The sequence below is a fragment of the Sceloporus undulatus genome, chromosome 5, assembly GCF_019175285.1.
Source record: "Sceloporus undulatus isolate JIND9_A2432 ecotype Alabama chromosome 5, SceUnd_v1.1, whole genome shotgun sequence".
Lineage (NCBI taxonomy): Eukaryota > Metazoa > Chordata > Lepidosauria > Squamata > Phrynosomatidae > Sceloporus > Sceloporus undulatus.
Genome location: NC_056526.1, coordinates 99,923,754 through 99,940,197, shown reverse-complemented (window position 1 = coordinate 99,940,197; position 16,444 = coordinate 99,923,754). Strand labels below are relative to the sequence as shown.

The 16,444-nt window shown below is 46.1% G+C and overlaps 1 protein-coding gene across 1 annotated transcript in view; it reads left to right on the top strand.

Moving 5' to 3' along the window:
* Positions 1-229: 229 nt before the first annotated feature.
* The window catches only part of PRMT8 (protein arginine methyltransferase 8), an 81,231-nt gene continuing 65,016 nt past the window's right edge, over positions 230-16,444 (top strand). The window contains exon 1 of the mRNA XM_042469560.1: positions 230-629. Coding sequence (XP_042325494.1) covers positions 555-629 — 75 coding nt within the window. The 5' untranslated portion in view covers positions 230-554. The remainder of the gene's footprint in view (positions 630-16,444) is intronic.

Genomic DNA, 16,444 nt, shown 5'->3' with positions numbered 1-16,444 from the left:
CGGCCCTGCGCCTCTGGGAGGGAAGGCGGGGGAGGCACCCCGGCGGCAGCCTTCTTCCCCCGGAGGAGTAGCGCAAGGGGCGCCTTTCCTCCCGGCAACTTTTCGGGCGAAAGGAGGCGAGGAGAGGAACTCGGAGGAAGAGAAGAAGCAAGGGAGGGAGGGAGGGAGGAACAAGGAAAGAAGGGCGGGAGAGAGGGAGGGAGGGAGGGGAAAGAGGAGGGAGGCGAAGGCAGAGGCAGCCAGGGTCCACCATCCGCCAAGTTCCCGGGAGCTGAGCCTCCCGTCCTTCAGGGCCCCCTTCCCCTCGGAGCCCCGCAGCCCCAGGACACCGCCTCCGCCGGGCATCATCCGTTCCTGGAAGGAGCCAAGCGGCCGAGGGACCGGCGCCCTCCTTGCCTCCCTCCAGAGGCGGACCAGTGGCCTTGGCAGTGGCCGAGGGAGGAGCGAGAGAGCCCTGGCTGCTGCGGAGGGAAGGAGTCGGGAGGCGAGGCCTGGGCTGAGGAGGGGGCTGCGGGGGGCGAGGCTGGCCCCAGACCCTTCGGCCGCCGGCTCCTATGGGCATGAAACATTCCTCCCGCTGCCTGCTCCTCAGGAGGAAGATGGCGGAGAACGCCGCGGAGGGCGCCGAGGTAAGAAAGGGACCCCAGAGCCCTCTTCCCCAGAAGAGCCTCCGGAGCCGGGTAGCCAAGCCTCCGCTGGTCTTGGGCCAGAGAGAGACGGGGCAGAGGGCCGCGCAGGCTGGGTTTCCTGGCTGCCCAGGGAGAAGGAGGCATTCTCCAAGGACTCCCTGCAGGGAAGGCTATGCTTTCCCTCTGGGCAAGTACTCCCCAGTGATTCCCTCTGGGCAAGCCCCTTCCCTCGTCGTCGTGTCCTGCTCCTGGGCCTCTTTAGCGCCGCCACAGGAGCTGTCCAAGGTGCTGCTAGTGTCCGGCGAAGGAGAGCCGGAGGAGGCAGGCAGGCAGGCAGGCAGGCAGGCAGGCAGGCAGGCAGGCAGGGGTCCCCCTGGGGCTTCTTTGAGGTGTCCTTCGGGGGAGGCAGGGTTGCCTCTTGGCCTATCGGCGCCCGCTCCTTTTCCATGACTAGCTTCTCCTTGGTGCCCTTCCTTAGCCCCTTAGCCTTGGGATGACAATCTCTCCTTAGCCCTGGGCCCATAGAGGGATGGTTCGACACTGCAGAGTCCACAGTCAGTCTCTACAGTTCGGCTCCTCACATTTTGCTCCTGTGGGAAGGAAGGAAGGAAGGAAGGAAGGAAGGAAGGAAAGGGAAAGCTTTGCCAAGCTCTCCCTCTGGCAGGAGTCCTCTCCCTTTCCCCAGGTCTTCCATTCCTGAGGCGCGTGGAGTGTTTCTAAATGAAGGCGTGGGGAAGGGAGTGATCTCAAATGGAACGAGTTTCAGGGATAAATCAAGACGGGAACCATGGAGGCTGCTGCCTGGTAACTCCCTCAAGAAGCCTTTGCAAGAGAGGGCTCTAAAAATAGCACCAGGCAGGCAGAGCACATCTGTAAACTGTCAGCAGAGCCATGGCATCTACTGGGCCATTAAGTAATGCACGTTTTTGCACAGACCTAAGGCTGAAGGAGACTGTAGGTGAATTCGTTGTGGTACAGTCTTCAGATTCCAGCTAGTAAGAGATTAGAGTGTTCTCTGAACGCCCCGTGGAGAAGACACTGCAGCCCAGCAGCTTTTTAAACTTCTCCTGGTTGAAGGACATTGTCTTCCCCTGCATCTCACATTTCGTTATGACTTTTCTGTGAGGGCCCTCAGAAATGTTTGAGGAGGCAAATAAAGCCTGACCAGGGACAAATGGAAGCATCTTGTACTTTATGTACACACCTTTCCACATCTATAGTAGAGTTAATGTTATGGCAAAGAGACTGTACTAGGATGCCCTTCAAATGAAACACAGAAACACACACCCTGTACTCTCTAGTGTAGAGAGCAGATTTCGATTCACAAGAAAGAGGAGTGAAGGAAAGAATATCAACAAAGTTATGGAAGTGACATCACAATACTAGCAGAAAACAAGCAGGACCTGAAACAGGGCTCAAGAGAGTCAGAAAAGAAAGTGCAAACACAGGCTTACCGTTGAACATTAAGTAAACAAAAAGGATGACCATGGAGGAGCATGTCCAAAGCAGGACAACTAAAATGGTGAAGGGTCTGGAAACCATGCCCTATGACGAACCACTTAGGGAGCTGGGGATGTTTAGCCTGGAGAAAAGGTTAAGAGGTGATATGATAGCCCTGTTTAAATACTTAAAAGGATGTCATATTGAGGAGGGAGCAAGCTTGTTTTCTGCTGCTCCAGAGAACAGGACAGGGAAGAATGGATGCAAGCTCCAGGAAAAGAGATTCCACCTCAGCATTAGGAGGAACTTCCTGACAGTAAGGGCTGTCCGACAGTGGGACACACTCCCTCAGTGTGTGGTGGTATCTCCCTCCTTGGAGGTCTTTAAACAGAGGCTGCATGGCCATCTGTCAGGGATGCTTTGATTGAGATTTCCTGCATGGCAGAGAGTTGGACTGGATGGCCCTTATGGCCTCTTCCAACTCTATGATTATGTGATTCTATGATTTTAACGTAGACAACAAGAAAATAGAAATACCATATATAATCATCTGTAAGTCTAAAAATTTATGCCCCAAAATTGACCTCAAAGCTCAGGTCGACTTATTTAGGGGTCAGCATGATAATGTGATAGTCCCTCTTTCAGATTTCCCCAGGTGGTTTCTTTCTTTCCTGAACCAAGCCGATAGAGTCCTTGGTGATTGACTGATTGCTACCTACATGCTTTGCTGTCTCAAGGGAGAAGGCTGAAACACTGAAGCCAAATACTGATTGCCACTCACATACACACAATGAAGAAGCCTCCAAGTTTTACACTCAATCTACCCACAGGTCATGTCAAAATCCACAGTTGTGGCCCCAAAACCTGCCCTCAACTTATACATGAGATTGACTTACAGTTAATCTGTACAGTAGTTAAAGATTTCTTGACATTGCAGCCAAGAAATAAGAAGACTGGGACTGAGGAGGGCAGCTATGAAAGAATTAGACAAAATCCTAAACTGCAAAGATATAACTCTGAACATTAAAGTTAAGATCATCCATCACCCAAGTATTTCCCATCACCATGTATGGATGTGAGTGCTGGACAGGGAAGAAAGCTGATGGAAAGAAAATCAACTAATTTGAAATGTGGTGCTGGAGAAGAGTCCTGAGGATATGATAGACAGCCCAAAAGACAAACAAATAGATCCTAGAACAGATCAACCCTGAGCGAAGCCAAGATGACTAAATCGAGGCTGTTGTATTTCAGCCGCATTATGAGAAGTCATGACACTACAAAAGACAATAATGCTAGGAAAGGTGGAAGGCAGTAGAAAGAGAAGACTTTCTACAGGTGGATAGCCTCAACCGAGGAAATGACCCTCAGCTTGTAGGACCTGAGCAGAGTGGCAGATCACTATGTTAACAACAACAAAGTACAGTACTCTCTAGTTCTTTTTGTTAACTGCTGTTAAGTCGGCTTTAACTCATGCTGACCATATGAATGAAAGACCTCCAAGTTATGGTTTCTTTGATAGAGTCTCTCCATCTGAAATGTGGTCTTCCTCTTTTCCTACTGTTTTCTACCTTGCCAATCACTATTATCTTTTCTAGTAAGTTGTGCATCCCAAAGCATGACAATTCCAGTTTGGTTATTTTGGTTTCTAGGAAGAGTTCAGACTTGATTTGTTCTAGAGCCCTTTTATTTATCTTTTTAGCAGTCCACAGTCCATTGTCTCCTTTCCACCATCACATTTAAAATTATGTGAGTTATTCACTGTCCAGCTTTCCAATTTCTATGTATGGTGGCATGGAGAATCCCAACTTTAGTATTCAACAATATCTTTACATATTAGGATCTTGTCTATTATTATTATTATTAACCTTTATTTATGAAGCGCTGTAAATTTACACAGCGCTGTACATGCAATCTTTTTAGTTAGACGGTTCCCTGCCCTCAGGCTTACAATCTAAAAAAGACATGATACAGAAGGAGAAGGGAGTGGTGACGAGAAAGGGTAAGAGGTCCAGCAGTTCCTCTCAACCTCCGAGGCCTGGACCAAGGCAGATGGACTGGAGGGAGGGCAAGGCTTCATAATGGATGGTTAATCATTATCCAGGGAAAATACATAATCACAAGTAGGATAATACATATACAGTACATAGGAATACAGGAAATGGATCGATAAACAGCCAACAACAGAACATCAGATAGTAAGCGACAATTATGCGATGCCTGGGAAGGCTTCTCTGAATAGGATGGTTTTCAGCTCCGTTTTGAAGCTGGTTAAAGAAGTGATGGCTCTTGCTTGTGGAGGAAGAAGGTTCCAGGAGTGAGGGGCAGCAAGTGAAAAGGGGCGAATCCGGGATGGGGCAGAGGAAATCCTGGGCTGAGACAGGAACCCTTGACTACCAGAACGGAGGGCCCTGGTGGGAAGGTGAGGAGAAAGAAGGTCTGATAAGTAAGGAGGGGCCAGTCCATGGAGGGCTTTGAATGTCGACAGCAGGAGCTTATACTGAATGCGGAAAGGGAGAGGGAGCCAGTGAAGGGATGCCAACACAGGAGAGATGTGGTCAGAGCGGTGGGTGGAAGTGATAATGCGTGCAGCTGAATGCTGGACAGAGATTAAAGGACGGAGGTGAGAAAGAGGAAGCCCAGCCAGGAGGACGTTGCAGTAATCAAGTCGTGAGATCACTAGGGCATGGACCAGGATCTTGGCAGTAGAGGCAGTGAGATATGGTCGGATTTTGGCAATATTGTACAAAAAGAATCTACAAGCCTTGGCTGTGGTCTGGATCTGAGGGATACACGACAGAGAAGAGTCAAAGATAAAGCCAAGACTGCGGGCTTGCTGGACTGGTTGAATGGAAATGTTGTCCACAGAGACAGAAAAGGAGTGTTGAAGGTTGGGCTTAGGAGGAAAGACAAGAAGCTCCGTCTTGGACATGTTGAGCTTCAAACGCCGATGGCGCATCCACTGTGAGACAGCTGTAAGGCAAGATGAGACTTGCTGTTCAAGCCTTGGAGAAAGGTCAGGGGCAGAAAGATACAGCTGGGTGTCATCGGCATACAGATGGTAGGAAAAGCCAAAAGAGCTAATGAGTTTTCCTAAGGACAGTGTGTAGAGAGAAAACAGAAGGGGACCCAGAACAGAGCCCTGGGGAACTCCAACAGATAAGGGAACAGGAGAAGAAGTCTGACCCCCTGCAACTACTGCAAAAGATCTGCCAGACAAGTAAGATCTAAACCAGTCGAGAACAGAGTCTGAGAACCCAAGGTCAGAGAGTATGTCAACTAGAAGACAGTGATCAACAGTGTCAAAGGCTGCAGACAGGTCGAGAAGAATGAGAACAGAGTAAAGGCCATTAGCCTTGGCCTGTAAAAGGTCATTCGAGATCTTAGTGAGAGCTGTCTCTGTAGAATGCTTTGGGCGGAAGCCAGACTGAAAGGGATCAAGGATGGAATTGGCTTCAAGAAACTCAAGACAGCGCGAATAAACAACCCGTTCCAAAACCTTAGAAAGAAAGGGGAGAAGAGAAATCGGACGATAGCTAGACAGAGAGGAGGGGTCAAGAGAAGGTTTTTTCAGAATTGGGGAAATGAGAGCATGTTTGAAGTCCGACGGGAAGGAGCCTGTAGAGAGAGAGAGATTGAAGATATGGAGGAGCGAGGGCAGAAAGGAGGGAGCTATAGAGATTAGAAGACGAGTAGGAATTGGATCAAGAGGACAGGTAGCAGGTTTCATCATAGCTGCCCTTCCAAGTCCTAGACTTCTCCTCATTTTTTGATTGCAATCTCTATTCTGATTAATGGCTGAGCAAGGTAAGAAAACCTTTTAACTATTTCAATAACTTTATTGTATCATTTAAAGTTACATAAATAATCTGTGGTCATGCCTTTCTACCTATTTCCTTGACTTTCTATAGTAATTGTTCTAAGTCTTTGTTATTTATTGTTAGCAGTATGGTATTATCTGCATATGTTAGATTAACAGAATTTATTGGTGTTCCTTTCTCCAGTTTTGATGCCTCCTTCCTCTGAATCTAATCCTGCTTTATGTATGATATGTTCAGATAAAATGTACCCGTCAGTGACCCCCTTGCCAACTGGAAACCATATTTTCTGTATTCTAATGGTAGCCTCTTCTATCAAGTATAAGTTGCACATTAGAACAATCAAATTTTGTGGCACATCCATTTTGATGAGCAATCAACAGTTTTTTCATGAAGTACACAATCAAAGTTTTACTATAATCTATAATATACAGGCCGATTTCCTTCTGAAAGTCTGATAACTGCTGATATCAAAATTAGAGTAAAGCTAGAGAAGAACACTAAAACAACTATGATGCTAAATAATGTAAATAATGTAATAATGTAAATTATGTAATAGTGCAAATAATGTAATAAATAATGTAAATTTTAGTGTAAAGAATAGATTTGCACTATTAAGCCTAATGACCAGGAAGCAGAAGAACTGTGGACAGAAGCAAAGGGTATTATTAGGGAGGAATGTAAAAAGTTAGTCTGACATCAACACCAGGAAAGATTCTAGAGCAGGTCATTAAACAGAGAGTCTGTGAACATCTAGAAAACAATGCCATAATCACAAAAAGTCAACATGGGTTTCAGAGAAAGAAGTCATACCAGACAAATCTGATCTCTTTCTTTGATAAAATTACCAGCTTGGTAGATGAAGTGAATGCTGTGGATATAGTATATCTTGACTTCAGTAAGGCCTTTGACAAGGTTTCTCATGACATTCTTGCAAACAAGCTTGTAAAATGTGGGCTAGACAAGGTAACTGTTACCCAGATTTGTAACTGGTTGACCAGCCATTTGGGTGCTCAACAATGGTGTGTGACAGACCACCCGTTTGAGGAGGCCTGTATCCGACCCTTTCCCTGCGGCAGCCTCTAAAGCCCCGATCCGCTGCTTTCCAGGCCGTGGGGAAGTGGCAAAAGGCCGCTTCCCTGTGGCCTGGAAAGGGGTGTCCTTGGGGCTTCATGCCCCAAGGACACCTGATGGCGGCGGGGACAAAGAGAAAGGAGCCGCTCGGCCCCTTTCTCATTTGCGTTGCTGGTGCAGCTGTGTAGAGACTGCGCCAGCTCTTGCGCGGCACAAGTACATCACTTCTGCGCCACCTCGTTTGGAGGCAGCATGGTGGTGATATAGCAAAGGCGGCTCCCTTGTGTATAGGGCGTCGCCATTTTGTATGGACCCAGTCGTAGGGATAGGGGCATCAGGAAGTCTGTAACGCACCAATGGCACCTTTTCATCCTGGAGAGAAGTGAACAGTGGGGTTCCACAGGGCTCTGTAAAGGGCCCAGTGCTATTCAACATCTTTATCAATGACCTGGATGACAGAATTGGGAGCATACTTATCAAATTTGCAGATGACACCAAATTAGGAGGAATAGTTAATACTCCAGAAGACAGGATCAAAATTCAAAATTACCTGAATAGACTTGAAAGCTCCACCAAATCTAACAAAATGTAAGGTACTGCACTTAGGGCAGAAAAATTAAATGCACAGATATAGGATGAGGGACACCTGGCTGAATGTGAAAGGGATCTTGGAGTCCAAGTAGACCACAAGTTGAACATGAGTGAACAGCGCGATGCTGCAGCTAAAAAGGCCAATGCAATTTTAGGCTGCATCAATAAAAGTATAGTGTCTAGATCAAGAGAAGTAATAGTATTCTGCTTTGGTCAGGCCCCACCTGGCATATTGTGTCCAGTTCTGGGCACCACAATTTAAAAAGGATGTTGAGAAAATGGAGCGTGTCCAAAGGAGGGCGACTAAAATGGTGAAGGGTCTGGAAACCATGAGGTACGACTAAGGGAACTGGGGATGTTTAGCCTGGAGAAGATAAGGTTAAGAGGTGATATGATAGCCCTGTTTTTTGAAGGGATGTCATATTGAGGAGGGAGCAAGCTGGTTTTCTGCTGCTCCAGAGAACATGACCCAGAACAATGGATGCAAGCTACAGGAAAAGAGATTCCACCTCAACATTAGGAAGAACTTCCTGACAGTAAGGGCTGTTCGACAGTGCAACAAACTCATCATACGGCTACCAGTTACAGTCATCCCACACCATTTGCAGGCTTCTCTTCTGCAGCTTTCACTTTACGCTGAAGCCATGGTATAATTTAAATGAATAGTGCATGTGCTGAACCCCACTTTTCAATGGTGTTTTCAATGGAGCACGAGCATATGCAGTTTCCCCTTTACGTGGGGGTGTCCACTGTTGAAGGTGAAAATATTCAGATGTGGCAATGGTTGCAGAAGCCTAAATTAATAATAATAATTAATAATTTGTTTTATTTATATACCGCTATTCCAAAGATCATAGCAGTGAACAGCAAGTAAGCTAATTAGCAAGTAAGCTAATTTGCCCCCAACAGTCTGGGTACTCATTTTAGCGACCTCGGAAGGATGCAAGCCTGAGTCGAGCTTGGGCCCTTTTGCTGGTCTTGAACTCGCAACCTTGTGGTTTTGAGTGAATGGCTGCAGTACAGGCATTTAACCACTGCGCCACCAGGGCTCAATTGGCTACAGCTGGAGTCCAGAGCTGCAGCCAGATGCTCAACGTCAACTGAGCAGGACTAAATGTAAGCATCCCAACTCCCATCATCCCCACAAAAAAAAATATATCTGATAGAATACTACCAGGATTCTTAACAGTCTCTCCCCCCACCAAATAAAATGTATATCACAGTATACTGGTTCCACATTCTGACATACTATGTCTTCAGTCTGAAGAGGGATTGGTGTCTATGGTGCATAGCAACTTGTAAAAGAAGAGCCTGGGCTTAGTGGTTGCCTCATGGTGATCCTGTATATAAGCAAAAATGCTGTGCTGTGGGATTGTGGGAGTTTGAGATAGTGTGGTGTGTCGGTTGGTAAGAAATTTTGTATAGTGGTGATTTGCTCGTGTTATTTGAACCAAACAATAAAGCCCTCTTAGGAGTGAACTGCTGGAGAGTGTTTCTTTCATGTAGCAGCTGTCATTCCAGGCATTCTTCCAAGCAAGCCGAAAGCTTGTGTTTGGAGCTTCACTCTGTTCCTGTGTTGGAGAGAGATAGCTGACGTCTTCGTCCATTTGCCACCGGACCGGAATCACTGGCAAGATTCATCACCCAAATATCAACATCCACATGACATTTGCAAGGGAAGTGCTTAAAAGATTCCTTTGCCTGTGCCTCAGATATGACTGAAACAAATGTACAGCGCGCCCGCGCCATATGTGGGCGCGCCATACGCGGCTTGAGCATACGCGCTCAAGCCGTGGGGCATGCGCGGGGCTGAAGGGGCGCGCGTCCCATTCAATTGAATGGGCGTGTGCGCCCGTTGCGCCCCGCGCGCCGCCGCGGCTGCCGTGCACAAGTCCCATTGGAAACAATGGGGTTTGAGCATAGGCGGAATTCGCCTTACGCGGAGGGATCTGGAACGGATCCCCGCGTAAAGCGAGGACGCACTGTATTTACACTGAGGAAGATAATCTGAGACTTTACTTGTCTCTGAATTTTTGGCTGATCTGTGTTAGAGAAAGTGATGTCTATCATCCAGGGCCAGTCTGTGATTCAGTAGATCACAGTCCATGTCATGTTTCCAGGAAACTATGATAATATTGTCAGGAAATGACATTCGTGTGGCCACTAGGGGGAGCTGTTGTGCAGATGATTTACAGCTCCAGTGGCAGCTAATGTGTCAGCATTCAAACAGGGCATCATCGGAATGTTGATGCAACTGTCATCTGTCAGTTCTCAACTGTCACTGAGAGACAGTTGGTGCCTCGGAGTGGGCTGTGTCTGTTACTGAGAGGCAGTGAGATGGTCGTGTGTTAATGTGGCTGCCTCAGAGGTTGTGTTATTGTTGGTTGGTGTAAATAGTGTGTATTAGAGATGGATGTCCAATACACTGTGTATATCTATGTTGTAAATACTGCAAAGGAAGATTAAAGCCCTCGTTTAGAGTGAAGACTTGTAAGAGTCATTATTAGTTGAAGACATCTTCACAGATTCCTTCTTGGCGTCCTGTCGACGTGGTTGAACTCTGCAGGTGATCGTGGTGGACACTGCGCATCATTTCCATAGGTCCCAACAAGGGTTATGGGAGCAGCACACGAGCCACAACAAATATAATAATAATATGGCACAAATATGGTCCCAGCCTCTGGCACATGGGAGCAGGGAGCCAGGTTGCCACAATAGAGTAGTTTGAGAAACATTAACTTATATTAAAAGTAATGTGTTGGGTTTCTGTTGCTGTAGGGAGGGAAGAGTTGAAGCCTAGAAATAAATGTTTTGAAATATGTGGTTGACTTCCATTAAAAAGAGAATTCTGGCTGTGCTTCACTTCATACTGGGAAGTAGAGACTTAAATAGCTTTTGGCCTCTATCTTGGCTTACACAGAAATACATGAGTGGATAGAAACAAAGTTGCTGCTCCTTCAGCCCACAGAAATTATGACCAAGTTAAAAATTAATTGCTAGAACCAAAACAAAATATAGGCAAACTTTAGCATGACCAAACACTCTTCAGCATGTTTCCAAGTTCTCAGGTAGGGGATTTTTGATAATCTTAATTGCTTTCTTTCTTTCTTTCTTTCTTAACAGAAATTCTGGAAACTAAATGCTGATCCATGGGATTAAACATTGTTCCAATACAAATAATGGTAGTAATTGTAACTCAAGTCAAAGAGCAAATATAATCAGCCAATATTTCCCAATAAATAAAGACCATAGCTCACATTTATGAAAGAAATTAATGCTACATATTTTAACAGTTCTCATGTTTGAGAAAAAAAATTACAAATACACTAACTGCAATCCTATATCCACTCATATGGGTTTATAGCCTGCTGAATCTTTCCTGAGTTTTAACTAACAGTAATTTAGCTGGATGCCAGTAGGTAAGCAATAGCTCTATTTCTGATTTGGATCCTAAACATTCAGGTGTTTGAGGGTTATTGTTGGGGTTTGTTTTTTCCTTGACAAAGTCAAGGTGTGTACTATTCCAAGTGGCAGCAAAAAGTTCCATTACCATCAGGATGCATTTTGACAAAGGCGTTTGGAGATGACAGCGGAAAAAAGTCATTCCCAGGATCTGGTTGGGTCTTAGTAGCAGCATGGTTTGCACTCTCTCTAATCACTTTGATTGGATGGCTGCAGTTGCACCACTAAGGGTATGAAATGCTGAGATTGGTAGCCCCAGGTCTGTCTGACAGAGGAGGTTAAATGTCTCACAAAACTACAATTTCCAGAATTCCATAGGCTAAATATCTCATTAAACTGCAGTTCCCAGAATTCCATGGCATTGTGCCATGACAGTTAAAATATTGTCAGTCTGGATTATTTCTACCATGTGGATGTAGCCTCAATTATGGGCAGAGTTGAATGAATTACATCCCCACATTACAATAGAAATGAGGGTGCAGTGGTAGTGAGAACTGATTCTGTAGATTATAGAATTGTCTCTACACACTGATCATTAGGAAAAGATCAATGGTTGATAGTTCAATGCTGATTTTGGGGTGGAAATAATAAGACTAAAGCTTAAATGTAATAATAAGTTTAAAGTGTGGCAATTAACCTCAAGCAGTCTGGTAAGTTCTGCTAAGTTCTGCTAAGTTCTTTCTTTCTCTCTCTTTTTCCCTCCCCCCTCTTTTTCTGTTCCTTAACATTATTGGAGCTAAACATATCATGAGCAAGTATCTCAGTCTGTAAAGAGCTTTATTGGAGGATGGGGAGACAGTTTCTGTCCGGTGGGATGTAGTCTAATAACACTTTGCCTAGATATCATGTAAAATATTTATATTTTTGTTTAAAAAATACTAATTTCCATCTGTTCTTATCAGATGGTAGCATGTTCAGGATTGCCTTCTCAAATGGCCAGTAGAGAAGATTGGCAGTAACTGTGGTTGGTTGCCATGGAGATGGGAGTTAATATGTCACTCAACGTTTGGTAGTTATGAGAAAGGAAGGGAAAGTGATGAAAGGTAATATTTCAGAAAGACAAGTATTCCTTTCACATAAGGTGAGTTGTGAAAAAGGCTCATGTTATTTTTAAAAAGCTGTCTTATACCTCAGAATTCTACTGATCATACAAAATGATGTCAGATGAACTAATAATTGGACACTTACTGTCACGTACAACTTGCCAAATCTCATCAAGAACACAGATCAGTACCCCTTTCTCCTTACCGCTGTCAGCAACAACAACACTGTGAAAAAATGAAGCTACCCGACTCAGCAAGGCAGCCCAGCTGCCGTGCTGGGAGAGCCGCAGCTGCAGGCTGGATTCCGGCAAGGCTCTGGTCCCAAGCAGCTCTTTTGGAGGGCTTCCTGGCCAGCGATTAGCTGGCTGGGGGGGTGGCACTTCTGGCAGTGGGACTACATGTCCCAGGAGGCTCCGGGGCTGGATGTGCTTCCCAATTGGGCGTTGCCAGCCCTGCAGTCACCCAGGATTGGTTGAGAGACCCCGGAAGGCGGGGCTCCCACTCTTTCCCGGGCTCCCATTGCACAGCGGGCTTATTTAAGGCCACATGGGCTGGGTCCCGCTACCATTCCTTGCTCAGCTCTCCCCACCCACCCACTCACCCTCTTTTCAGTTACAGTGAGCTTCCTGTCACAACTTTGGGGGCGGTTGGCGGTTGCATAGGTCTTGGATCTGTTGGGAGTGGTTTCCAGAGCTGTGTAGCTCTTGATCAGGAGTCCAACGGGGACACAGCGGTGCTGAGATTGCAGCAGTGTTGCCATTGCAGGGGCTAAATTGATTGAGTGTCCCCCGGTGATAAGGGGCAGAGATGTGCACATACAAATAATTGGTTAGCATAGGGTGGCAGACGTTGTTAACCAGTGGCCTCTTGTCATCCTGAAGCTTAGCCATGACTAAGCAAATGGGTTTCATCAATCAATCAGGGATTGATGGATGACAGATCCAGACCTCATGTAGTGGAGCCAACCCTACGATTTGTTATTGTTGTTGTTTACTAAAGTTGTGGCTTTTATTCTTCCAAATTTGGTGTCTGTGGTCTTTCTGCAGCGACTCCCATACATCTTTGGCAAAAGCACAGTGTGCTGGATTAAGAGGTCTTTGTGATTTACTCAAGGTCACCTAATTCAGTGCTCAACATATAACACCAAACTAGCTGTACCTTCCCTTAGTCTGTAAGGCTCTACTAGGTGCCTTCCCTTAGTCAGCTAAAGTTGCATAATCCATGCAAAAGAGAAATATGCCAACCAGAACAAGTCTGACTCTGTTAATCAATTACTGTGGATTACAGTGGCATTGGTGACAATGGCATTGCTGCTATTATATGCATGTCCTGCTTGTGGGCTTCCCCATAAGCAATGTTTTGGCCATTTTAAGAAAGATACTGACAAACTGTAACAGAAAGACTATTTTCCTAGTAGCCATTCACCTTGCCTCATTTGGTGTGAGCAGTTCAGCGAGAAGGGCAAGAAATGATTTTAGCATCCAGAAAGGTATAAAGAGGAACACCACTCCTTGGCAAAAGACTGGGACAAAAGATTGGGACAATAAAATACATTACATTTTTGGTAATTCAGATCAATGACTAGTATTTGGCTATGGAGGCAGAGGGAGGAGGTGGGGAGGGGAGAGAAGAGGAATGGAACTCCCACCTAGCCAAGCACAGAAGATACGGCCCCCGGCAAAGCACAGAGATGTCTGTGACACTGGGGATGGCAGCAGTGGTGGCAGTCAAAAAGGAGAGCAGCAGAGAACAGCAGAGGCTAAGCCAGTACCTGCAGCAGTGGGAAGCTAAGAAGGGTGAAGAAGAGAGCAGGAAGAGAAGAGAGGAGTGGAGGCCATGCTCACAGCAGAGGCAAGCAGAGTAGGGAGAGGAAGAGAGAGCACCAGAGACCAAGCTAGCCATGGTGGGAAATGCAAGACAGAAAGGAGAGGAGTGGAAAAGGAGGTCCATCTGGCTCTAAGTTCCACTCTAGGATGGAAAAGAGGGAATTGGAAGTGGAACTGGAGAGGCATTTTAGGTATGGAAAGGAAGGCAATGGCAATGGAGGCGTTCGCCCTGAGGGGGCAGAAATGAGGGAGAGGCCATGAGGGAAAATGTAATATTTTACACCCGTTAAATTAAAAGGGGAAAAGAGTACTCACACTTAGTTTAAACAACACTAGGTGTTTTAGTTTTAACAACACTAGATTTTGGCCAACATATAAAAAAATACTATAGCACTTGAAGCATTTTAATAAATTGGAAATGTTCAACCATGACCCTACTCTTTTTAAAATGCATATCAGAAATTATAAATAAAATGAAGCTAAATTTGGAGATGCTCTTTATTTCCCAGAGGCTGTAGCCTAGATTCACAAGGAGTACTGTACATTTCTTTTTCTTTTTTCTTTTTTATTACTCACAGACTTCAGAGCACCAGCAAGCAATAAGATAAGAATGCAAATCCTTCAAATAAGTTATATTGATATCCTAGCTCACATTGCTTTCAGACTTCTCAGTTGTCCATAGACAATAATTGTTGGACTGGTTGGAAGTCCCAAATATGCCTAACTTGATGTTCTCTGAAATAAAACATGGTGTGCTGCATCTTTTCCAGAATGCATTAAACTTAACTGAGTAAACTAGTAATATTGCTGAATTCCTGTAATGGTCCATCTAGAACAGGGATAGGCAACCTTTTTGAGCCGGGGGCTGGGTTGCTGTCCCTCAGACAACTGGGGGGGGGCAAGCGCTGGGGGGGGTGGAGCTTCAATCTCCGGGGGCGGGGCCGCATACCGGGGACAGAGCTTCACCTCTGGGGGCGGAGCCATATGCCCAGGGTGGAGTTTCCACCTAAGCCCCACGGGGAGGAGGAGTGTGTGCCCACCCTCTCCTCCTTGGTCCCTTTCTGGCCAAACACCCCCAACCTGCATTCCAAAACACACACAACGCACATTTGTGCATTTCACATGGCTTTACTTAACTGGCCTCTGTCAATTTCAGAGGCTTATTCCATAAACCAAAACCCCTTGGGTTTAACATTTGGCATGGTTTAACATGGCTATGCATATTGAACATGTCAAGGTGGTTTCACCGTTCTTGCACCAAGTGTACTTCTCAGAATGTACTTGGTCAAGTGGACTTTGGCTTTTTCTTCACTGCGCATGAATTTGTAAAAATCACAGCAATTTACATTGACCTTGCCTCAGAGGCTTTCTGATATCAATATCACCATTAAAGAACCAAAACACACAAGAAAAGGCACTTTGAAAAGTCACACTCTCTTGGCTTCAGAAACAGTGTGTGCATGCCTCTCAAGCTGACTCCTCATCATCATCATCACATCAATCATCATCATCTCATCACACATCACTGTCAAAAAAGGAACCTTGTTAGCATTAAAAACACCCAAAACACACTTTGGAAGGTATATACTAAATTTTCCACTCATGGCATAACAACATTGTTGCTTATTGCACAAAGGTGCAGTAGGAGAAGGCAAACTCTCATCCCATCATCCTTATCATCAAGACTCTTACAAGGGCCTGAAACAGTGCCTGCATGCCTCTGAAGCTGACTCATATCATCATCATCTCATCATCACCATCATCATCATCATCATGATCATCATCACACACTATCATTGTCAGAGCAAGGGAGACTGTTAGCACTTAAGCACAACAAAATAAATAAATAAATAAAAAAAATTGAAGCCTCTGGCCACTCACCACCTCCTCCTTCTGCTCCCCCTCCATCTTCTCTCCCCTCCTCTCTTCCTTTTCTCCTCCCCCTCCTCCTCTCCTCCTCCTCTTCCCTCCTCCTCTTCCTTCTTCCTCGTCCTTCTCTTCTCTTCTTCTCTCCTCCTCCCCTCCTCCATGCGCCGCGCGGCCTGGGGGCGGGACAGAGGAGGCAGAGGAGAAGGAGGTGGGCCAGCGCGGGAGGCAGGAGGGCAGCGTGGGGCCCGTGGGGGAGGCAGGGGGGGCGTGCGGGCTTCCTCTTTGCCTCCTCTGCCCCTGGTTGCACATCCCTCCTCTCCTCCTTCACGTGGTGGAGGAGGGAGGAGGGCAGCACTGTTGTGCGGCCTAGGAGGCGGTGAGGAGGAGGCGGTGGTGGCGGTGGCAGGACCGGGCTGGGGGCAGGTCCTGCCACCTCCGTGGGCCGCCTCCGCCCATGGGCCAGGGGTTCCGATCTCTGATCTAGAACATGGATTTCCTGAGTGTTGTAAACATGCCTGTATTCTTAATATGCAATACCACAGTTCTCCTTCTGCTGCAAAAGGAAAAGTTTCAGCAATTGTTTATACTTCTTTTTAGTAGCATTCAATAAAACTATTGTAAATCACATTGGTGATCCAAATGTTTTCAGCATACACTACAGACCATTCTCAAGGTACCAGTACTCTTTGAGGTAA